The following is a 24,115-nucleotide window of genomic DNA, read 5'->3' on the forward strand; positions in this document are numbered from 1 at the left end:
TAGGACAGTAAAACCGAGCCTAATATCAACCCTCTTATGCACTATGCATTCCTGTCCGTTCATAACTACGGCAGATTGAGGAAGGTTGCTTTTGAGGGATTCTTGTGGTTAACCATTTGATACTTTGCTCACTAAAGGAGATTTGGGTTGGTTCTTTTTTTCCTCTATTAAAATCTCCCATTGAAGACTATGAAAGTATAGTAGTAGTAAAAAGAAACACCCTAGCTACTACCACATGGTAGCACCCACCACAAGGGCCACAAGACGGTCCACAGCGCTCCTCCCGCACAGTTCCAAGAGAATTAGTGTCGCCCACCCTTTTGCTTTGGGTTGCCAGCAGCGGTGGGCCCGGCCCGTCAGCCGCACCTTTCTCCCCAGGTGGGGCTCCTTTCGTCTTTCTTTTTCACTGTCTTCCACACTGCCTTTTCTCCACTGAGACGGACAGACAGACGCACTCTCTCGCCGCCCGCCCCTAATCCATCCTCCTTTTGTCGATTTTTGAACAATCAAAGCGCCCCACTCTGCTGTTGATTTCTTTCTCCCCAGCAGCAAAAGGAGCACCAGCAGCCTACGGATTGCGGCGTGTGCTCATCTTCTTCCTCCAGCTCTGCGCTGTTCCCACTTCCCACACCCGGAACCACAGGAGGAGGAGCCGCAGCAAGCAGAGCCTTTCCCCGCTCGCAGACGCTGGCAGCGCCCCGGCGGAAACAATGGAGTGAAGGAAGGGCACAGCAGGCCGCCGTTGTGCTCCTCCTCCTCACCACCTGCGCCTGGGCTGGAATGAGGATCCGGTCGGTTTTGACCCCTTGATGCTCGAGTCGAGAGGGTGTCTACTCAAGATCGACGGACGAGCAGCAGCAGCAGCAGCTCTGGTTGCCTAGCTGCTTCTCTGCTTTTCTTGCCTCCGCGGGAGTGAGGTCTCGAGAGGGAACCCCATGGCGTCCGCCGCCGCTCTTCTCCTCCAGCTCCAGCTGCTGCTGCTCCTCTCGCTCTCCGCTGCTCAGCCTGGTGAGTTGCCCCTCCTCCTCTTCTCGCGAGATTCTTGGCTCTTGGGCCATGGAGGATTGGCGCACCTGCTTAGGTTAGAATCCATAGCCTTAGATGCCGAAAGAGTTCAGATTCCTAAGGAGGTTTCCGCAGCATATGCATGTTCATACAGTTGATAATCCTTTCAGATTTCACCTTCTTATTATGCAACAAATGTATGCTATACTAGCTAAGTTTCAGGGACCAGCAAATAAAAATAGCAAATTGGGCTTGTGTGCAGGTTTCATCAGCTTGGATTGTGGGGGAGCCGATGATTACACAGATGGCATTGGCATCCAGTGGACTTCTGATGCCAAGCTGGTCTTCGGTGGGCAGGCCACAAACCTGCCGGTCCAAAACCAGCTCCAGAAGCAGTATTCAACTCTGAGGTATTTTCCAGCAGACAACAGCAAGTATTGCTACACGATGAATGTGAGGACCAGGACACGCTACCTCGTCAGAGCTAGCTTCCTCTACAGAAACTTCGACAACAGCAACGTCTACCCCAAGTTTGATCTCTCCCTCGGAGCCACTCCCTGGTCCACGGTCATAATCGATGATGCCGACACGCCGGTTGTAGAGGAGGCCATTATCTTGGCTGCCGCTCCCACACTCAGTGTCTGCCTCTCCAATGCCAGCACAGGACAGCCGTTTATATCTACACTCGAGCTTCGCCAGTTTAACGGTTCACTCTACTATACTGACTATGAGGCACAGTTCTTCCTTGCACTGTCTGCGAGGATAAATTTTGGTGCTGATGGCAATAAATCAGTCAGGTACTGTATACTACTCCCTCCATTCCAAATTATAAGATGTTCTAAAAAAATCTGAATCAGATGTATATAGACGCATTTTAATGTGTTTGGTCACTCATTTCAGTCCATATGTAGTCTATATTGAAATATCCAAAACATCTTATAATTAGGAACGGAGGTAGTACGTGATATGAACATTGTCAATAGCTTCATATGAACATTGAAAACATGTGTTTGTTCTTGCAATCTTCTGTCCTATTCTTAGGTTTGCAGTTATATTGTACCACTAGAGTGTCTGACTGTGCCATGCTGCCACAAAAAGTTCTTCCCTTTTTGGGAGGATACATAACAAAGTTCTGATCGTGCTTCACTTAGTATCATGTGTTTTTAGTTTTGACATGAAATGCCTTGTTCAATAAAAATATATAGTTGAAGGGAGCTTTCCTTTGAATTTCTCAGGTACCCTGATGATCCATTTGATAGAATATGGGAATCCGACTCTTTGAGGAGAGCGAATTATCTTGTTGATGTTGCTCCAGGGACTGAAAGAATAACAACCACAAAACCAGTATTCGTCGGTACTGAATTAGAACCACCTGAAAAGGTCATGCAAACAGCGGTGGTTGGCCAAAATGGATCCTTGAACTACCGGCTTGATTTGGAAGGGTTCCCGGGAAATGCATGGGCAGTCTCATATTTTGCTGAAATTGAAGATTTGGCCCCAGATGAAACTAGGAAATTTAAGTTAGTGGTTCCTGGCATGCCATTATTCAGTAAACCAACCGTTGACGTGGAGGAGAATGCGCAGGGGAAGTATCGTTTGTACCAACCAGGTTACACAAATGTGACACTTCCATTTGTTTTCTCTTTCGAGTTCAAGAAGACAAATGATTCTTCAAAGGGACCTATTTTGAATGCTATGGAAATTTACAAACATGTTCAGATTACCATGGGATCTCAAGATGGTAAGCACTTGTCCACATTGTTGTTATCATGTTTTTTTCCGATCAAGCTAACTGTGTAGTCTCTCTCTCATGTGAAAAAAAGAAACTTTTTGACTAATTGAGTGGTTCCATAATATTGACAGCAAACACCATGTCTAGCTTGGCCTCACGGTATCCTCAAGCAGGTTGGGCGCAAGAGGGTGGTGATCCATGCTTACCAGTGTCATGGACCTGGGTGCAATGCAGTTCAGAAGCAGCACCCAGAGTTCTTTCAATGTATGGTAAATTTAATCGTGCAATTCTGCCTTCACTTTGGATTTATTGATTAATTCCTTGTATTAAAACCTAAGAATTGTCCCTCACAGCACATTGTCAGAGAAGAACATCACAGGAAGTATCCCTGAGGAGTTGACAAAGTTATCCGCCTTGGTCGAGTTGTAAGCTCAGATGGTTCATTCTTTCCATCCATTTTTTTGCTTTCTCTTGTCTGATCTACTTATTTCTGTAAATGCAGAAGACTCGATGGCAACTCATTTTCTGGTGGAATCCCTGATTTTAGTGGATGCAGAAATCTGCAGTATATGTGAGTTTGCAGTTTTTGTCATAGAGCAGCATTCTGCAGGATTTATAATTTTATATTGAACTAATCCAACGTGGTTTCATATATATGCAGTCACCTCGAAAACAATCAGTTAAATGGTGCACTGCCATCCTCTTTGGGAGAACTACCTAACCTCAAAGAGTTGTAAGTTCTTCATAATTTTGTGCACTTAGTTTATCCACCCCTTACTATGGAGAATGGAAGTTGATCCAGTGGTCCAGACTGTCCTTCCTCTCTTTGTTTCCTGGTGTTCTGTGCTCAAATTTTTGTCGATGCTATTAATTTTATCTTTCTGGTATAAATGCATTTGATCAAGAGTCTTTACAAAAATAGAACTTCTGCACTTACTCATTCCCAACCATTGCAGGTATATTCAGAACAATAGGCTTTCCGGACATATTCCAAGGGCACTTTCCAAGAAGAGCATTATTTTCAAGTCAGTACTTTCTCTTTAGGCAGATGTAGCTAGCATATTTTAGATTAATTAATGTGTAATATTGTGCTTGAGAACACTACTGTGGCTGGACAAGCTTCACTTTGTGACATACAGTGGTAACATACGTAGAGAGCAACAATGGTCCTTCAGGAGCCAAGCAATAGTATTAGCCACAATGATAGTGTTCTTTAGGATGTTCCTTCTGTTCTAATTTCTTACCTGCTGCAGCTCGTCAGGCAATAATCTTCAGGGGCCAAGTGATAGTATTAGCCGCGGCACCATCATAATCATCGTATGTGCGGTGGTTGGGGCCATCTTGTTACTTGCGATTGCTATTGGATGCTGTTTGTGTACACACAAGAGAAAGAAAAAACCTTCACGTGGTATGTGTTCTTTAGCTCAGTGGATGTTTCTGGTACTATGTAAGAACATGCAGTGATTTATTTTTGCCATTTTGTAGAAACTGTTGTTCTTGCAGCACCAGCGAAAAGGCTAGGGTCATATTTCAGTGAAGTAGCTACAGAAACAGCGCACAGATTTGCTTTATCAGAAATTGAAGATGCTACTGACAAATTTGAGAGGAGGATCGGCTCTGGAGGGTTTGGCATAGTATACTACGGAAAGCTGGCAGATGGGAGAGAGATCGCAGTCAAGCTTCTCACAAATGACTCCTATCAGGGCATCCGAGAATTCTTGAATGAGGTCTGCTTCTGTTTTAGCCCTGTTTATGTTTCTACTCCAAGTGTAGCTCTATGGCCGTACATACCTTTTTCACCGTTGAAGAGATAAACACAGCATGTTTACTTTTTTCTTCGAAAAGGAGGCGTACCCCCGGCCTCTGCATCTCTTGATGCACACAGCCATAAACACAGCATGTTTACTTGTTTCTGCTTTTAGTATGGCTTTGTAGATCGACGCCCTGTTGTGAAGCAAGAACCTGATAAGTCGACCATGCTACTTTTTCTTAATCTAATGACTTGTTAATGTGCTGTAAGCATGTGACAATTTTTGCCTCAATTATACTTCTCTCTGTATGTCACCACTGTATGTTTCTGCAATTTCGGTGCCTGGCGCTTGCCTTTTAAATATCCTTGCATTCTGTGTCTACACATCCCTCTTATAGTCTGCTGTAAAGGTCTACTGAACATCCATGTCATGATGTGGTTGCACCATTGCATGCAAGATATACCATATGCTCATGCATTTCTTTCTTCTGGATGTTGTCCTGATGAGCTAGCTGGCTTATTGTTTCAGGTGGCGTTGCTTTCGAGAATACATCACAGGAACTTGGTAACCTTCCTTGGTTACAGTCAACAAGACGGGAAGAACATACTTGTGTACGAGTTCATGCACAATGGAACACTAAAGGAGCACCTTCGTGGTGAGTGCCCTTAGCTGATGTTAATTTTGTTTGGTGGGATCAACAGCATACTGTTGGCATATGCACCTAATGTTTCTTTAGCGGCAAAACTTTGTCTGGGCAACTGTATTTAGGATCTTGTACAGATGTTTAGTTGGTTGACCTCAAACTTGTACTTGGATCAGCTTCTTTTTAAGGATAGATCAGCTTTTTGTTCTGTGTGGACAGGCCGCCAGGCCTGACATTGCTGATTTTTTAAGTATCATTAAGTAATTCCAGTAGTACACAGAAAATTTAGTTTTTTTAAGTATCTAAATTTTGAGGTCTATTCTTCACACTTGAGCCGAGGACCGACATGAACTGTTAGATTAATGTGCTCCTTACCCCATAGAATAGAATAACATATAAAATATTAAACCTCTGAATTATGACGATGTTTCACAGGAGGACCTAATGATGTGAAAATAACTAGCTGGGTTAAGCGCCTTGAGATAGCAGAAGATGCTGCGAAAGGTCTGTCTCAGTTTCCTTCCTACTCTTCTACTAGCATGCAATCTGAAGATTCTGAATCTCTCTTTTTTTGTCTTGAATATTGCAAATATCAGGTATAGAGTACCTCCATACGGGATGCTCTCCAACCATAATTCACAGAGATGTTAAGAGTAGCAACATTTTACTTGACAAGAACATGCGGGCAAAAGTCGCAGACTTCGGCCTATCAAAACCTGCAGTCGATGGGTCTCATGTATCAAGCATAGTTCGTGGGACGGTTGGGTATCTTGATCCAGAGTAAGACCATCTTTCCTGAGCTCATAGTGTTTGTTCTCTTTGCCATGGTTTAGTGATTTGAAGTGTTTGCTATCCTGGTAGCATCTGAGGTATAATTTTCTTTTTCTTCTTTTGATGGCGACGAGTAGGTACTACATCTCCCAGCAGCTAACAGAGAAGAGTGACATATACAGTTTTGGTGTCATCCTACTTGAGCTAATCTCTGGCCACGAGCCGATCTCTAGTGATAACTTTGGGCTCAACTGCCGTAACATTGTGGCATGGGTAAGTATCTTGCGACCTGTTAGCTTTCTGCGTTTGGTTTAAGCTGATATTGATGAGCAATGCTGCCGATGAATGAACTGGAATTGGCAGGCTAGGTCGCACATTGAGAGTGGGAACATTGACGCCATCATTGATGCATCACTGGATACCGGCTACGACCTGCAGTCGGTGTGGAAGATCGCGGAGGTGGGCATCATGTGTGTGAAGCCAAAGGGCGCGCAGAGGCCAACCATCTCCGAGGTGCTCAAAGAGATCCAGGATGCCATCGCCATCGAGGTGCAGCGGGAGGCACCCCAAGTCCAGCAGCTCATGTCCAAGAGGTCCATGGGTTCTGTCTCGATCAACACCGACAACAGTGTGGATCTGGAGCAGAACGCGTCGTTTGATGAAATGCTCATGCGGCCAGGCCTCAGGTAGAATCAGGATTCATCAAGAGACACTTTTCGTGTAAGCAAGGAGGAGGCAAGGATCATGTGTTAGTTAGGCTTTACTTTTCCTGCTAATGATTTGAAAGCTGTGGATGACATTAGCTTTAGCTTGCAGTACAAATTGGGAATTTGATGGTGAAAGATTGGCGATCTGGAACTGTTATTTTCCTTGTTGTTCTTCGTATTGGTTTCAAACTGTTAGGATGTCATCCTTGGTAGGGTAGGGGGGCAAGCAGACAGGAACTGCTGGATTCAATTTCACGACGGCAGAGGAATGTTCATCTCAAAACTAACACAGCCATGTCGATTGTTACTAATAAGATGATCCAAAAAGCTTGCTTGAGAAAAACACATTACAGCTAGTAACAAACATCAAATGTAGTCAAAAACCTTCAGTTTGATGCCAAACAATTGTCAGTTGAGCTATAGATGATTGTCACATTTGCTTTCAGTTTTTGATTCAACAAACCCCACACCAAAACATGAGCTTTCTATGCACCACAAGACCTACCAGCGGCAAGTTACAAATCATGTACAAAGGAGTCTCTCGAATCCCCAAGGCAAGAAAACATTTACACAGCTACTATGGCGAAATAGAACATACGCGCTAAACGGTGTCTCTCTTCTCAAGCCAGTTCCATCGCACCCAAACCATATGTATCCATATACTTCAAGGACCAACTGTTCATGTATGACTTCGCCTAGAAAGGAACCTGATTGATGACCAAGCAAGGGAACAAAACAGCGATCATTAATGTGCCGGCACATCCAGCAACGTTCACAACACCACACAAAACAAAATAATAATTACACAAGGACAAAAAAGGGGACGCACACAAGTATATCAAATTGGTGGATAAAATGTTGTGAACACATACCTTGTGCTTGGAAGATCTAGTTCAAACTCAGGATCGTGTCGGCCCATTTGCATCAACTGCCTTCCAGTAGAACTTTCACGTACCAGCTCATAAGCACAACCATTAGACAAGCACTGTGCAACCAGTTACTTTCAGAACAAGAGACACGCCCAAAATAGACGCGGAGAGGTCAATATTCACCTTCAAAGACAACTAAAGTCCAAAGGTTCTGTTATACATATCATTTGAACCCAGCATGTGAAAGTTGTTAGCTTCAGTTGGATATAACATCCTCGACATGTCCGATATGGGAACATTATTCCCCTGTCTCAAATCACTCCAGCCATCCCAGTGACCATTTGCAAGCTGTGAGTTTCTAGGTTGTTGGAGTGACATCTGTGCATAAGGGGATAGAGAACCATGGTTCTGTGGCAGAAGTCGGGATGCCAGATAATTATCATTCTGAATAGGGTTGAATGCATCTCGAACATGGTCAGTATATCTGAGGTTTTGATGAGAGGGCATGCTCTGCTGCATAAGTAGTTGAAGTCTTGGATCATTATTTGATGTCTGCAATTGTGCTGGAAAAGGAGCGTTTTTCAAATCCAACCCTGAATCACTAACTCCTGGCATCCGCCCTTTGCCCACAGCCAATATAGCAGGATCAATAAATTCTATGTCACTCGTGTGTCTAGATATCTGAGGTTGATATTGATTGGTGTGGCTACCAAAAAGATTATCAAGTAGACGAGTTTCTGCCAAGCATCACAAATGTATGAGAAATTGAAATTATTATTGGTTTTGGAGAAGCAACAAAGATAGGGGAAGTAAACAAACCTGAGAATGTGGAGCCATACGCCTGGTTAGACCCATTCTGGGATGAAAACCCAGCAGAAAACGCAGAAGAAAACCCAGGAGGAATATTGTTAGACCCATCCTGGGATGAAAATCCAGAATTAAATCCACGAGACGGGTTCGACCCAGCCTGAGATGAAAATCCGTGAGGGGGATTAGATCCAGCCTGAGATGGAAATCCCGAAGGATATCCATGAGGGTGATTCAACATATCCTGAGATGAGAATCCTGAAGAAAATCCAGGTGGGGGATTCAACCCGTCCTGAGATGAAAATCCAGGAGGTGGGACCCTAGCTGGTGCCGCAAATCCAGGAGGTGCAGATATTTTCGACCTTGAAGACCCTGCGAATGAAACACATCAGCAACAAGCCATTGCACATATATAAAAATCACAAATACAATATATAGTATTACCGATAACTAAGAACCTATTTGCATGAGTTGCAATGTTTACCCATGCTCGACAAAAAATACTGCAGTGCACATCATATATTCCTTTAATATGCAGGTGACAACATTTGAAATAAATCACAATACAAATCTATTAGAAAGAACTTTCAACTGCGGCACAAAAATACTTTCCTGTTCAATGAAATATAGAACACGCAAGTATCAATACTCACCAGCAGTTGCTATATCTGACATAGCAAGAGGATTGCTCTTTGAAAAATCTTCCTCCAGCGATTGGAATGCAACACCATTCTGATAGCTGTTGCCATGAGAATTCTGGGATAGCAAGCTAAAATTCTGATCACTGCCACAATTTCTGAAAGATGAATCTTGGAAGTTCCGTTGGTTATCCTGTCTAGCAAACGAAAATCTAGACTCATTGCTGGTGCCTTTTGATTTCCATGAAGGTGCGTTGAAAAGTGCATCATTCTTTTCAGATTCATTAAGCATCTTAACAAAATTGTTTGCAGTTGAATACGACTCATCCCATGGATCAAACTCCAAAGACAATATATCAGAAATTATGCTGCCCTCGTCTTTATTTCCACTTGCAGTGTTGCCAAAACTGCCTATGTTATCATTTCTTGCTGCATCCAGTGCTCTATGCTGGTGGTTTCGCATACCAGAATGTTCAGAAACCATACCAGGTGTATGCATAGGTCCTAGCCCCTCTTGACGTCCATTCAACGTGGTAGAAGCATTGTCAGTTGAAGATAACCTGGTATGCAGCATGGTGCCAGAAGTTCTACCATCACTTGTCAAAGTAGGGTTAATTTCTTTATCATTCCACAAAGAAATATGTGATGTGTTAGCAGTGGCATGGGGTTTATCAGTGGCCACAGAAGAATGCCATATGTCATTCAAAGGAGAAGCCACACGACAACTTTGCAGCTCTGAGCTCCAGTCAAGATGCTTATCAGAACTAGATTGACAAGAAAGTACAGGGTCCTTATTTTCCGATGATGAAAGCCCAGCAAGCTTCAAATGAGATTGTTCCTTCTTCAAACTTTGACTCAAAGGCACCACGACGGAAGTGTCGGGAACTGCACCCAGCTGTTGGTTTTCTGCCATACTATGAACTGTATCTTTGCTATCTAAAGTTACTGAAGTTACCCCAACAGACAACTTCTCGACTTCTGTGTCCCTAAGTCTACTGTCACCATCGTCCCTCTTTAAAACAGAACCAGACATTGCTGAATGTGGCACACAATCTGCAAGATTTTGCTTGGAACTGTTTACGGCTTCGCCATTCTTTGGTGATGTTGATGACTTAGACCCAATCTGGCCCGGTTCCATTGGTTTTGAGGATGCTGAAGGAATAAACTTTCCATTTACAACTTGCTTTTCCTCACTTCCTTTTGAAGTCTCATCTGATGCTACAATTTCATCATCATTCCAGGCTGAAGGTATTGTAGAAAAGTCTATGTCCAACGAAGACTCCAGTGATGTCACAGCTTGGGTTTCCTTTGCAATACCAGGTCTATATGGCTTCAAGGTTTTAGACAAACTATCTCGTTCTGATACTTGCCGCCCTTCAGTCATTTTCAGTACTGTGCTTGTATCATCATTCCATGAAGAAGGTAGTCTTGAATTCGAAATCATAGAAGAACTTGAAAGTGAATTACTGTGCGCCTCTGATTTTGATTTAGTAAGAGATTGCGAGGACGCCACCTCAGTCGCGGTTGTCCGTGTGTTCAAATCACGATGCCCCCTGTACAGACCAAAATTTAGCAACACATTGCATTTTAAATGTGGCAGAACAGTCTAGGGAGGAAGCATACCATGAAGTAGCTGGTGGAAGCGTGGACCTCCCTGAACTACTGTTTGGAGGTGACAGTCTTGATTGGCCTGTGGTATTCTGCACAGAAAAAGAAGGCCATTAGTGTAGCAACATAGTGTAAACCAACAAAAACAGATTATCAACAAAATATCTAGGTAGGAAAGCAGAACGAAATCAAGAAAAAATATGTTCTAATGGTCCAATATTAAAACATACAGTTGTTCCATTCTTGATTGTATGTTTGGCTGAAACCACCGCACTGTAAGAGAAATCCTCTGCTGGAGGAGGCAATACAGTTCCTGCACGTCTTTGGGAAACACTAGACGCCATTTGAGGAACCCTACTCCTGATAGAAATATCAGAGAATGAGTTGAAATGACAACTGAATCTACTAATTTAGTTAATTATGTCTAACTGAGACAAGAGCTCATATGAAACCAAACTACCAAAAGTAAGTAGTAGTACAACAATAGACATCCAAATCCAAATCCATCGAGAGGCAAAACTTCCTACTAGGCCAGGAGCTTCTTCTAAAATAAAGAGAAAAATATATATAGCAAGAATGCAAAACTGCAAATAAAATAAAATATATAAGCCAGGATTTGCATGCTTAGAGCAAAACAGATGGAGCAAACAGAACAAGAACTGTGGTTCCACATTGCAAATTAAAAGGAAGTCAAGTGTTACCTGGTATATGCTGAGATTATCTCATCTTTAGTGAAACTATCCTCCTGACTGCCTACATCATGCAAATAGAGACAATCTGGATTCCCACATGTCTGAGAAAAAAAATGACGAAGCACTGAGAAAGATAGCAATAGGTAGAGTACTGGTAAAAGCTGTCAGAATGAAGCATCAATTGTACCATGTTCCGCAGCCATGCATGGCAATATTTCGTGGTGCCAAAGCATGCTCTGCAACAATAGAAAACCATTAAAATAACAATATTGTGCAAAACAGCTAGAGAAGAGACAGGGTATAAGGCTAACCTTAGCACTTTCCCTTCCAAGACAAAATTGTGTACAGCCTGAATACACCGGATGGCCTCTTCTTCTTTGGCATAAGTAATATATCTGAACACATATCACAGTAATAACTAGTGAGCTAGCATTTGAACACATCTAATGGTGTCCGCAATTACGGAGAGAATAGGAACCATACATCTGTATTGGTTATCCATTAAGAGTGAGTTACTAAATAGCTCTGAGTAGACATGATAGACATATAGTCCACCAGAGTTTTCACTCGTGGGTCTCCTTATTTTCAGGAAAACTGATGTTTCCTTTAAGCCTTCTGTTGTTTCTAAGAGTTATTATAGATATATAAACTGAATAAAGGTGTACTTCATTCAACAGCCTTAAGTTATTCCAAAGTCCACGTTTTCCATATTTTTAAAATCATTAGGACCATATGACTAGGTACATCAAGCCAGTGCTATATGACTCTTGAGAGAAACATGGAGTACCCAAAAACAAACATGAAACTTTGTACTCACCGAAGAACTACAATCTACCCTAAGGAAACTGATAGTTTCAGAAGCAATAACTGAACTGGCATTGGTAAACATGGGAAATGTCTCATCCAAAATAATTTGGTCAGTAAAGTCATGCCAAGACTGAAACAGGCACTTCTATATTTATTATAAAAGATTCCTGGATTTTACGACATTAGACAGCTACATCTTTCATGTGGCCTGTAAAACTATCAAATGTTCTTTACACATACTATAAAATTCTAGCAGCCCTCGGTCAAAATTTAGATTAGATTAGCCTGAAATTGACGGGGTTGTATCAAGGACATGTCATGTTAGAATCGGAGATTATTTTAACTTACTTTTGATGGAAAACCACCTAATACTCAACCAAACTCTCACTTTACTTTCTGAGTCGCATATGAAAAATTATATACCTCAGGCAGGTATTAAAGGCTACAGGCACCATATAGTACACAAAGGTAGGATAGTAGTCACTTGATATATCAATGTGATTGTAGCATCGGACAATATGTATGCATATTGAAAAGATCATTAGTGTCATTTGTAGACATACACGCTGATACCGTTGTTTGTTGATGTCTGCTGGGAAGGAGCCCCAGTTGGACGAGAAACTGAAACCTTCAAAACCTTTCCATACTGACCAAAGTATTCCCTGCGCTCAAGTACCTAAAACAAAGGATAATAGTAATGTTGGCGTCACAAATACAATTTACAGTGTCACTAGGCCTAACAGAATCCAAAACTTCTCTAAGAAAAAAGAATCCAGATGTAAGGAAAGAATAGTGTGCTCACACTCTCATTGCATAAATTTGCAGGTAGCCCAATTATGTAGACCAGGTTTCTCTGGATAACTCTGACACTGGCCAGATGCTTCTTAGCTTCCACAGTCAGTGTCTTTGACTTAACCTTTTGGGTCTTCTGCTTCTTGTCTGTATTTTTATCTGCTACCGTTCTGTATCCATGGAATGAAAGTAAGTTGCAAGGCTATCATCGTGATACATGAGGAAAGAGTTTGTGCGTGCTGACTAATCCAGAAAAGGAATCTCCGGTTGATGGCATAAGCATGGCAGCCCTCGGAGGCAGAGAATGCATATAAAGTGAAAGTTCGAGGCGGGGATTACCTGTCACACGTGGCAGCCATCTTAACAATCCTGTCCTTGTCATAGCGTGTGCGGCAGGCAGGGCAGCGCCCCTCTGTGTCCTCTTTCTCAGCCATGTCAATGATGTGGTGCCAGCACCAGACACAAATCTGCAGAGTCGCACACACACACACACACACACAAACAAAACAATGAAAGAGCGTCCTGGTTGTTGCGCAGGCATGGCAGGGTGGGAGTCACAGATGAGGATAGTACCTCGTAGCCACATTTGCAGGGCTTGAGTTGCTGGTCAGTGATGTCCATCTCCTCGGCGCAGAGCGGGCAGGTGCGGTCTCCGTCATCGCTCATCGTCATCCTGCGGTTCCAGCATGGGGAGAACCCACAGAAACGTCAAATTTCCAAGAGGGCCAAAAACAAAATCCATATAGCTCCAATCCCATAGCTACAGGAAGCCTGAGATCTGGAATATTCACATAAAACGAACGCGTGGGTAAGGTCAATCTGCGGGATTCTAACAAATCGGCCCTCCAATCTATCCGCAAAGCCGTCTAGGGTCCGAAATTCCGAGCTGGATTGCATCGGATTACACATCAAATTAATAAACGCAGGGGAGGCCTAAATTTCCGATCGGATTGAACCAAATTTGCGCGGAAGATTATGGGGGAATCGCAGGGGCGGAGGGATCAGGCGAACTCACATTGGAGGTGGATCCGATTGGGCGGCGCGAGAGGCGAAACCCTAGAGGGGATTGACTGGTCGAGGTCTGGTGGCGGTGGCGGGGGCGGGGCTCTCTCTGATCGAATCAAGCGAACGAGGGAGAGGGGGGGATTGGTGGTGGGCGATGGGTGGTGGATTGGGAGCGAAAAGGTTGGACTTTCGGTGGAGGAAGAGGGAAGTTGAGTCGATGTGTATGTATGTATGTGCTGCGCCGGGCTTGAGTTGGGGAAGGGAAGGGAAGACGAAGGGAAGGAAGGAGATGGCGACGCAAAGCACAGGTAGGGCGGAGAAGGGATTGCCGCACCGCGCACCACCACTCTCCCTGGATCGCCTCCTCCTGTGCGGCTGTGCCCTACCATGTGCCCGCTTCCTTGCCTTCTTTAGGGCTTCCTTTGATTCTCTCCATGATTCAAACCCAAACATAGAAATGGAACTACATCATGTAGATTGGATACCATGGTATGTTGAACGTGCAATTGAAGTCATTATGATGCACCGTGGAAACGTCGCATGGGTTATGTAAAGAATTAGGTGTTTATTATATTTTTCAACAGAAGCAAACGAAAACAGAGCATTGGCGGGTACCCATCTAATTTGTTGTTTCCGACCGATTTTCTCGCCAAATAGTGGTTTTCGGCCTCCGGTGCTTTTTCTTATATTCGTCGCCCTCCAGTGGGTGATTGGTTATGTCGGGTTCTCTCTCGATTGACTAATCGATGATGTCGCTACGAGGTCGGGGTCGACGAATATTGGTTGCGTTGATGCTATTGAAATTATCATATTTATATTTATCTTCCTTTCGCTTCATCAATTTCTTCGTCGAACCTTGTGTGTGTCACCACCTTCATGGTTGCTTGCCGCCAGAGCGAATGGAATTGATGGACATTCGAGATATGGAATCCTTTAACATTTTCTTTCTCGTGGACTTTTCTTTCCCTCTTTACCTCCGGCCTCTTCTCTACAACTTATGCATATTGGGTCTGATGTATTTTCTTGAACCGAAACATAATGATTTTCTTTCTCCTAGATTTTTCTATAATTTTTTTCCTTTTCGAAATGGCAGGATTCCTGCATTCATTAAGAAGAAAAGAATTGCTCAATTAATTGGAGAAAACCGAGCAAAAACCAGTTTGCTTGGTCAATTATGGAGAATCAGGCGAAATCTATCACAACCACTGAGCGGCGCACATAAGATACCCCATGCACACCGCGCCAATGAGGGCCTCGTCGAGACAGCACGCGGGCATCATTGTCATCACTCCTCCCCTAGAAACGTCATTACCATCCTTAAACCCTAAGCAAACGACTCCAACTTCGTCGTAGGCGATCGTCGACCCAACCCACACTGAAGAGGGTGTCTGGAGATGCATGAAGATCCGTGCCAAAACTCAGCCACCTGCGACTAGGCAACGCAACTTTGACTCTAAAGGAGAACCATGAATAAGAACTGGGCATGGCTGGTGCCGCGGAAGATCATCGAACAAACCACCTGTTGCCCGTCATCGTACGCCATCGGGCCCCACCACCGCAGCTTTGACTTCGCAGCAACAAACCAGCCGAGGCAATCTTGTAGACACATCGGAGAATAGCCAACCACCTCAACCATAGCCACGGCTCCAACATTGCTCTCCCCATCATCTTGCCACAGAAACCTCAACGCCAAAACCATCGTCATCCGCTGATCCCACTCGCCAATACCCAGCTCCAAAGAAGAAGCCCCTAAGGGGGAATACAACACCAAGGCATTGCCATCATCCGATCAAACAAGATCAAGGGTTTCCCTTCAATTATAAAATGCTTGTGGGGCACATATCGAGGCAGCAGTGAATAGTATCTCTGTCTATTATCTCGTTCACCTAGGATATGGCTATGTTGTTTATCTTGGGTGGGAAACAAACAGTAATTCAACCATCATATGTCTTTTTATTAAATCGAAGCTATCATCAGCCTGCTATCATTATTTTTGGATTTATCCACTAGTTGTTACCATCACTCTAGCTTTCTGCATGCTCTCTTTACATAACCTCACTATATTTTTCCGTATGCATGTCAGATATTGTACAATGTCATGTTGAACATGTAGAGAAAAAGAGAAGAGTTTTGCGCGGAAAGACAATGTCATGCAGACATCGCTCCATGGTGGGTGCAATGGCAACCCCCCTTCTCCAGATTGTAATCCGGAGGAAGATATATGTTCAGAGGCGGATTCAGATGGAGCTGACCCCTCCTTTTTATCCCCCGAGGTGTTTGCTCTAACTTGGCATGATGATGTTGGTCATATCATGCATATGTTGCCTTGCAATGCTTACTTTCAACATCATATATGTCAGATGCTTAGTTTAGACATGTTCTGTAATGCTACTTGTTTAGTTTCTATATCATATATGTGAATTATGCAATCTCATCTGTTTTAGCCAGTCATAATATATATGAAATATGCAATCATCCTGTTTAGCTAGGCATCATATATTTGAATTATATCCTGCCATTCCTTTTCTTCATTACATTTTCATTTGTCAATAATGTTTGTATATTCAATTACTCTTCCTGTGAATAAGCCATTTGAGTGGGTGATGGAAAAATAAAGAGTGAAAACAAGGTCTTTAGAGTAGACAGTGCTACCTGTTGAAGCAGATCTCCTACTAGGTCCAGATAGCTCCTCAAAGATGGATTCAGAGACAGATGACCAGTCATATTCCCCCACCAAGGTGTATGCTCTAACTTGGCATGATTATAATCCTCATATCATGCATTTGGTGTCTTGCATTGCATAGTTTAGACATCATATACACAATATTCAACACCATGTTCTTAGTTCAGACATCATATATGTGAATGTCATCTGCTTAGTATATAAATCACATATGTGAATTATATCATGCGATCCTGATTACTTAGATAACATGTATGTGAATTATGTCATGTGAACCTATTTACTAAAGACATCATATAGTTATCTCATGACATCATGTTTAGTTAGTCATCATATCTATGAATTATGTCATGTTATGCTATCCAATTTAGATAGACATTATATATGTGAAATTATGTCATTCTATCCTTTTTTAGTTAAACAATATATATGTGAACTATTTCATGCTATCCTTTTTAGTTAAACAATATATATGTGAACTATTTCACGCCCTCCTTTCTCCACACTATCTATTGCATCTGTCTCTCATACAAGGTCTATACATTCAACAACTTTTCCTGTTTATCAGCCATTTTAATTGGAGGGGGTGATGGCAGTATCTAGCGGAGTAAAAACACGGTCTTTAAATAATATAGTGCTACCTCTTGGTGGAGATAGCTGTTGGGTTCTACGGTAGGGTGCATTAACGGCAAAATAAATTTTTTCTACGCACAGAACATCCAGGAACATGCTACGGGAATGGATCACAGATCGTTTACCACTAGATGTGCAGTGTCGTGCAGCGGAAGAAGAGTTGGGGCAACGCGTATGCGTGGATCATCTCCTCCTCGTCCGATCTCCCTCGAACAGCCGGTCGTCGGATCCCACGTACAAGTTCGCCGGAGCGGCGCAGGTGCACCGCCTCTAACGATATCCGCGTGTGCGGGAGGAACACCATGCGGCGGACTGCTAGGTCCGATCACACAATCGGCGACGAGCGAAGGTGGCTATTCACAACACATGCAAACCCTAGTGACAGCGCTGAAGCAATCAACCTCTTGAATGCGTGGCACCTCCACTTTATATAGGCGCATGTCGCGGGCTCAACACTTGGGCCTCGCACGGACCTTAAAGCCCAAAATCTGTTCGGCTGAGATCTGAGTCCGAGTAGGATCACATCTGACTCGTGGAGTCCGATCCGGCCTCACAGGTTCCTTCCCTTAAGCGTGCGACCCCTTAGGTTCAAGTGACTTGGCCACAGTTCGGATCAGCTCCGAACTGTTCGGTTGGTAGCGGCCTCTAGCAAGGCATGCCGACCACCAAGCACACTATGAAGCCGGGTGGCGAACCTGTACATCACACTTACATTCCCTTTGCCACATGATATATATTGTCGGGCTCAAGGCGAGTCTATCAACCTTGTGCTAGCCTGACCTGTCGGCGTTCTGGGAACGGGGGTCCCCAGACTTGCCTGCTTGCGGCCTGCAGCGTGGCTCAACAGTGGTCCAGTACGACTCGTCTTCACCAACCCAAGTTCAAGACCCTCGCGAGGGGCCAAGCCTCGCAGGGCAAATGACGCAAGGCCTTCTCAGGGGCAGCCTCACCAGGCAGGCTCGCGAGGAGGCGGAGAGATTAAGGCAAGGGGTACCTCGCGAGGTTCTCATGACGCAAGCCATGACGATCAAGACCAGGCGGGCGCCAGCCTGCATAACATCCTCGTTTCCTCTTTGGTGAAAAGGGGGCAAGCACAGGCGCGGAGTACCGAGGCATCAGGCAAAGGTTTCCATATCGGTGCAATGAAACCAAGACCAGTAGGACGGCAGGACGGAGGTCACCGTGGAGCCCAAGACGGCGTCATCACCAGTGCCTTTGGCAGTCGAAGACCACCTTTAGTCAGGATAGCTTGTACTAGCTGCCCCCTTTCAAAATGGCTGTTGTTGGCTCCCTTCTCGCTCGATATTTGGGAAGAGGACCAGGGCCTCTATAAATAGAGCCAGCCACCATAGTAGAAGGGATCTCATCTGGAATCAGACCGAGACCTAGCTCATCCACACCACAAGAACACCTCTCCTCGCGAGGCTGTTCTTCCTCTGTACTGTTCATCATCAGCCCAAGAGGCAATCCACCATGCTACACACTGGATTAGGGTATTACACCACAACGGTGGCTCGAACCAGTATAAACCTCATGTCTCTTGTGTTGTTCATCGTGCTAGCTTAGAATCGCGGCGAGGTTCTGGGCGTGTTTCGGTAGGGAGAAGATCTTCGTGCGCACCCCAGAGTTCGAACCTTAAGGGTTTTGCCGGAACCCGATATCCGACATTTGGCGCGCCAGGTAGGGGTGCACCGAAGCTCTCCCTTCCATCGACTCGCTCTCCACCAACACCGCGCTTCGCCCTCATGACGGACAATGCGCCTCCAGCTCCGGCGGCCGATGCCAGCGCTGGGGCCAGGGGGCTCCGAGCCTTGGCCCCCACCTTGCGACAGGTGCAGTGGCCGCACAAGTTCAAGCCAGAGATGCCGCCATGCTATGACGGCGCGGCGGACCCGCTGGTTTTCCTGCTGGCATACGAGGAGGTCGTACTCAAGGCCGGAGGCGACGACAAGGTCATGGCCAACTGGTTTCCCATGGCCCTCACTGGCGTCCCGCGCGTTTGGCTGCTCAACCTGCAACATCTTCTGTGGCCTCCTGGGAGGAGCTGCGCAACCTCTTCCTCGCCCACTACGCTACGTCGGCGCCCCCGGTCGTCGCAGCTCTCCTGGGCGGCTCGCAGGCGCCACCCTCGGACCGTCATGCCAAGTCGTTCTTCCGATAGATCGGCGCCGCCCTTGCATGGCAAGGAGCTCCCCGGGGTTGGGCGGCGCTCCCAATGCTTTGCACGCCCACCATCTTCCAGGTGGCCATCACCAAGACCCTCATCGACGGCGGCGCCGGCCTCATGTACCGTTGGAACGGCTCCGACCCAACAAGCCCTTCTTGGGCGTCAGAGGCGGTTCCTCCAGCTCCCTGGGGTAGATCCGCCTTCCTGTGACCTTCGGCACCCACGACAACTTCCGCACGGAGCTGGTCAACTTCGACATCGCCCACATCGGCCTCCCGTACAACGCCATCCTCGGATACCCCGGCTTGGCTCAGTTCATGGCAGCAACCCATCCAGCCTACAACCTCATGAAGATGCCCGGGAGCAGCGACGTCCTCACCGTAGCTAGAGATACCAAGGATGCTCTATTGGCGCTCAAGCTCGCCTTCAAGACAGCCGCAGCAGCGCAGCCTGCCAGCATGGACACCTCCAAGGCCAAGGAGGCTGCGCCGACCAAGAAGAAGCAGTTGTTCACCCAGGACAAGGCGGAGACCAAGCAGGTACCAGTTGAGGAGGACGGGTCCTCAGGCGCCACCTTCACCATAGGTGCCAATCTCGACCCCGACCAAGAGGAGGCGCTGGTGAAGTTCCTGCGCTCGAACAAGGATGTGTTCGCATGGGAACCCAAGCAGCTAGCAGGGGTCCCAAGGCAGGTGATTGAGCATCACCTGAATGTGTGCCCCAATGTACGCCCCGTGAAGCAGAAAGCAAGGCGGTAGTCTACCAAGAAGCAGGCCTTCATCGTCCAGAAACCCGCAAGCTGGAGGCGGCATGTGTTATTCACGAGGTTCGCTACCTCGGATGTCTCGCAGACACAGTTGTTGTGCCAAAGGGGGGGGAGCGCATGTGCGTCGACTTCACCAACCTCAACAAGGCATGCCCTCAAGATCCGTTCCCGCTCCCCCGCATCTACCAAATCGTCGACTCCACCGCCGAGTGCGACATGCTATGTTTCTTGGATGTGTTTTCGGGCTATCACCAAATCAAGATGGCGGTAGAAGACGTGGAGAAGACGTCCTTCCTTACCACGTGTGGGGTATACTGCTACACCTGCATGCCGTTTGGGTTGCGCAACGCAGGCGCAACCTTCCAGCGGTTGATGCACATCGCCTTAGGCCGGTAGCTCGGGAAAAACGTCGAGGCTTACATCAACGACATTGTGGTGAAGTCTCGGGAGCCGAAGACCTTGATCCAGGATCTGGAGGAGACCTTCGCGAGCCTCTGCAAGGTGGACCTGTGACTCAACCCGGAGAAGTGTGCGTTTGGCCTTCCTTCTGGCAAGCTTCTGGGCTTCCTCGTGTCCCACAGAGGGATCAAGGCCAACCTGGAGAAGGTTAAGGCAATCAAAGACATGAGTCCACCGCAAACCCTCAGAGAAATGCAGAACCTTGTCGGACGCGTAACTGCGTTAGGATGCTTCATCTCCAAGCTGGGGGGTGCACCTTGCCTTTCTTCAAGCTGATGAAGAAGAAGGGCCCGTTTGAATGGACACAGGAGGCCGACCAAGCGTTTCAAGACCTCAAGAAGTATCTGACCAGCCCTCCTATGATGGTGGCACCACGCCCTCTCGAGCCCCTGGTGCTCTACCTCGCCGCCACACCCTACTCCGCTAGTGCAGCTCTAGTGGCGGTTCGGGAAGAGCGCCAGGTCAAGGTTACGTCACGACCGGCCACGGCCCCGGCCGCGGTGGCACAAGACCAAGAAGGCCTCACGAAGACCACGGCCTCGGCAGATGGGGACCAGCCTCATCAGGAAGACGCCCCTAGGGCTGAAGAGACCACACCAGGCAGCCAAGCATTGGGGGCTCCGTCGTCTCAGGAGGCGCCAAACCCTCCGGAGGACACTGACCTCATCAGCACACCCACCCTCGTCGAGCATCCGGTGTACTTCGTCAGCACGGTGTTGCGGGATGCAAGGGCACGATACCCCATGCCTCAAAAGCTCTTGCTTGCGCTGCATGTGGCCTCGCGTAAGCTGCGACACTACTTTCAAGGTCACCCCATCAAGGTCGTCTCGACCTACCCATTGGAGAGGGTACTCAGGAGCCCCAACTCTGCTGGAAGGTTCGCCGAATGGAACATTGAGATGCAAGCGTTTTAGTTGGAATTCAGCACAACCAGGGTCGTCAAGGGAGCCGCACTTGCAAATTTTGTGGCAGAATGGACAGAGGCGCCAGGGCTTGAAGCAGGCGAGGATCGATCACTTTCCCCAGGAAGTGAGGCCCCAGATGGTTGGGTCATGTACTTTGATGGAGCATTATCGCGACATGGCGCGGGGGCTGGCACAGTGCTTATATCCCCTACTCAGGACAAGCTCTATTACGCCGTGCAACTCTATTTCTAGCAGGGCGAGAAGGTCTCCAACAACATAGCAGAGTACAAAGGCCTCATAGCAGGCTTGAAAGCTGCAACAGCACTGGGGGTGAAGCGCCTCATCATCAAGGGCGATTCACAGCTCCTCGTCAACTTCTCTAACAAGGTGTACGAGCCGAAGGACGAGAACATGGAAGCGTATCTTGCGGAGGTACGCAAGATGGAAAAGCAGTTTTGGGGGCTGGAGTTGCAGCATGTGCCCTGAGGCACCAACCAAGAGGCGGATGACATCGCCAGGAGGGCATCCAGGTGGCTGCCTTAGGAGCCTGGCATTTCGAGGAATGACTCTTCAAGCCGTCGGCAGCACCGTCACTTTCAAGCACAGCACAACCTCGGGAGGAACTCCCTCGGCCACCTGCCACGGGAGCCCCGGCCTGTGGCCCGGCCTCAGGAGCACGTCTACTCCTGGCGCTGGATCCTCAGGAGGGATGTTGGACCATGGAATTCAAGGACTACCTGATGCGAGGGACGCTGCCAGAGAAAGAGGAGGACGCGGAGCGCGTGGCCCGGCAGGCCACGGCCTACTGCATCCAAGACGGAGAGCTCTGTCGGAAGCGGCCAAATGACGTTTCCATGCGTTGCATCTTCAGGGAACAGGGGAAGGAATTGTTGGCTAACATACACGGTGGAGATTGCGGACACCACTCGTCATCACGGACCCTCGTCGACAAGGCATTTCGCAGCGGGTTCTACTGGCCTACGGCACTCAACGACGCGACCGAGCTGGTGAAGTCATGCGAAGCCTACCAATTCCATGCCAAGCAAATCCATCGGCCAGCTTAGGGCCTGCAGATCATCCCGCTCTCATGGACATTCGTGGTCTGGGGGCTGGATATCTTGGGCCTGTTTCCTCGAGCGCCTGGGGGCTACCGCTACCTCTATGTCGCCATCGACAAGTTCACCAAGTGGGCGGAGGTGGAAGCCGTCCGCACCATCCCAGCTGGTTCTGCAGTCAAGTTCATCAAGGGCCTCGTGAGCCGGTTTGGGGTCCCTAACCGCATCATCACTGATAACGGTTCGCAGTTCACCAGCAATCTCTTTAAAACATATTGTGCTAACCTTGGAACGCGGATATGCTACGCTTCGGTGGCACACCCCCGGAGTAACGTCCAGGCCGAACGCGCCAACACAGAGGTCATGAAGGGCCTAAAAAACAGGACCTTCAACAAGAAGCTGGAGGCCTGCGGCAGGGACTGGTACGACGAGCTCCAGTCTGTGTTGCGGTCCATCCGCACTACTGCCACCAAGTCGACTGGCGAGACCCCGTTCTTCCTCGTCTACGGGGCAGAGGCGGTCCTCCCTCATGAGGTCAGGCGTCGCTCCGCGCGGGTCCTAGCGTTTGATGAAGCGCAACAGGACGCCATGCAGGGGATGGACCTCGTGCTGGGGGAGGAGCGTCGTCGTGAAGCCACACTGCGAGCATCAAGGTACCAGCAGGTGCTACGGCGGTATCATTGCCGCAACATCCGCCCTAGGACTCTCGAGGTAGGTGACCTCGTGCTCGGGTGGGTGCTCCCCAGGGAAGGGCTGCATAAGCTCTCACCCATGTGGGAGGGCCCGTTCAAGGTTGTCCATGTTTCCAGGTCTGGTGTCGCGCGCTTGGAGACTTGGGAAGGGGTGCCCGTCCTGAACGCCTGGAACATTTAGCACCTCAGGAAGTTCTACCCTTGAAGAAAGGCCCAGTGCCTGTGAAGAAGGCCCGGTGCCTGTGAAGCTCGCCGCCCGAAGAAAGGCCCGGTGCCTGTGAAGCTCGCCGCCCGTGACACTCTCACGTAATAATGATTTGGGGTTGTACACGCCCCGGAGTCTTCGGAGTGCCGCCCTCGGGCCTCGGGGGTTCCTGCTCACGCCCAGTGGCAGCACTTAGCTCCACGCTGGTGAGAAGACGTCGAAGACTAGACTAGGTGCCGGACACGGCTTTTCATTTGCTTTCTACAGTAGGCTTGTTCTCCCTTGTTTGAACCTTTATTGAAGTTGCTTCTAGTGTTGTTGCCGTCTTCTGCCCTTGTTCTCTATTTTCCGCTTTTGTCTAGCTCTCTCTCTCTCTCTCTCCCGCAAACCTTGCGAGGGGGCTGCGCGGGCGCCCCCGCGAGCCCTTCCTCTCTTAATTTTCGTGAGGCTCTCTCGTTCGAGTTCACAGCGGGAGCACCCCTCCCGGTCCATGCCCCTCGGGCATCGTGACACGAAGCACCGGGCCATAGTTGGCAATCCTTGCGACCAAAGGTCGGAAATGATTCTCCCAACTGATTTTTGCAGCTCTTAAGGCACCCGGCGAGGCCTCAAGCAGGCACCCCGCAAGGCGGAAACTACTGCAAACATCCCGAGCTAAGTTGTTCCTACGCACAGGCACATAACCACGACACCATAACACAACACAGGGACAATGAATGTAGC

General features: G+C 47.4%; 2 protein-coding genes across 4 annotated transcripts; one reads left to right on the forward strand and one right to left on the reverse strand.

Annotated features, from left to right (window-relative positions):
- Positions 1-441: 441 nt before the first annotated feature.
- LOC123111439 (probable LRR receptor-like serine/threonine-protein kinase At1g67720) lies at positions 442-6,766 on the forward strand. The gene is made up of 15 exons (XM_044532242.1): positions 442-1,008; positions 1,268-1,802; positions 2,241-2,746; positions 2,869-3,001; positions 3,091-3,162; positions 3,240-3,308; positions 3,399-3,470; positions 3,694-3,762; positions 3,991-4,145; positions 4,223-4,464; positions 5,017-5,143; positions 5,567-5,635; positions 5,728-5,911; positions 6,040-6,175; positions 6,266-6,766. The coding sequence occupies exons 1-15, from the start codon at positions 936-938 to the stop codon at positions 6,590-6,592; spliced, it is 2,769 nt and encodes a 922-aa protein (XP_044388177.1). The 5' UTR covers positions 442-935; the 3' UTR covers positions 6,593-6,766.
- A 216-nt stretch (positions 6,767-6,982) lies between these two features.
- LOC123111438 (uncharacterized) lies at positions 6,983-14,189 on the reverse strand. 3 transcript variants are annotated; one of them, XM_044532241.1, is made up of 14 exons: positions 13,838-14,188; positions 13,396-13,495; positions 13,162-13,289; positions 12,833-12,992; positions 12,594-12,706; positions 11,535-11,618; positions 11,411-11,459; positions 11,233-11,324; positions 10,762-10,891; positions 10,547-10,623; positions 8,939-10,476; positions 8,298-8,657; positions 7,482-8,215; positions 6,983-7,316 (listed from the first exon to the last, which is right to left on the reverse strand). In XM_044532241.1, coding segments are annotated over exons 1-13 (3,375 nt in total). In that variant the 5' UTR covers positions 13,840-14,188; the 3' UTR covers positions 6,983-7,316; positions 7,482-7,673. The 3 variants fall into 3 exon arrangements, with proteins under 3 accessions (XP_044388176.1, XP_044388174.1, XP_044388175.1); XM_044532239.1 differs by having other exon boundaries at positions 11,411-11,618; positions 13,838-14,189; XM_044532240.1 differs by lacking the exon at positions 13,838-14,188 and having other exon boundaries at positions 11,411-11,618; positions 13,396-13,518.
- Between the last annotated feature and the right edge of the window lie 9,926 nt (positions 14,190-24,115).

Source organism: Triticum aestivum, chromosome 5B (assembly GCF_018294505.1).
Source record: "Triticum aestivum cultivar Chinese Spring chromosome 5B, IWGSC CS RefSeq v2.1, whole genome shotgun sequence".
NCBI lineage: Eukaryota > Viridiplantae > Streptophyta > Magnoliopsida > Poales > Poaceae > Triticum > Triticum aestivum.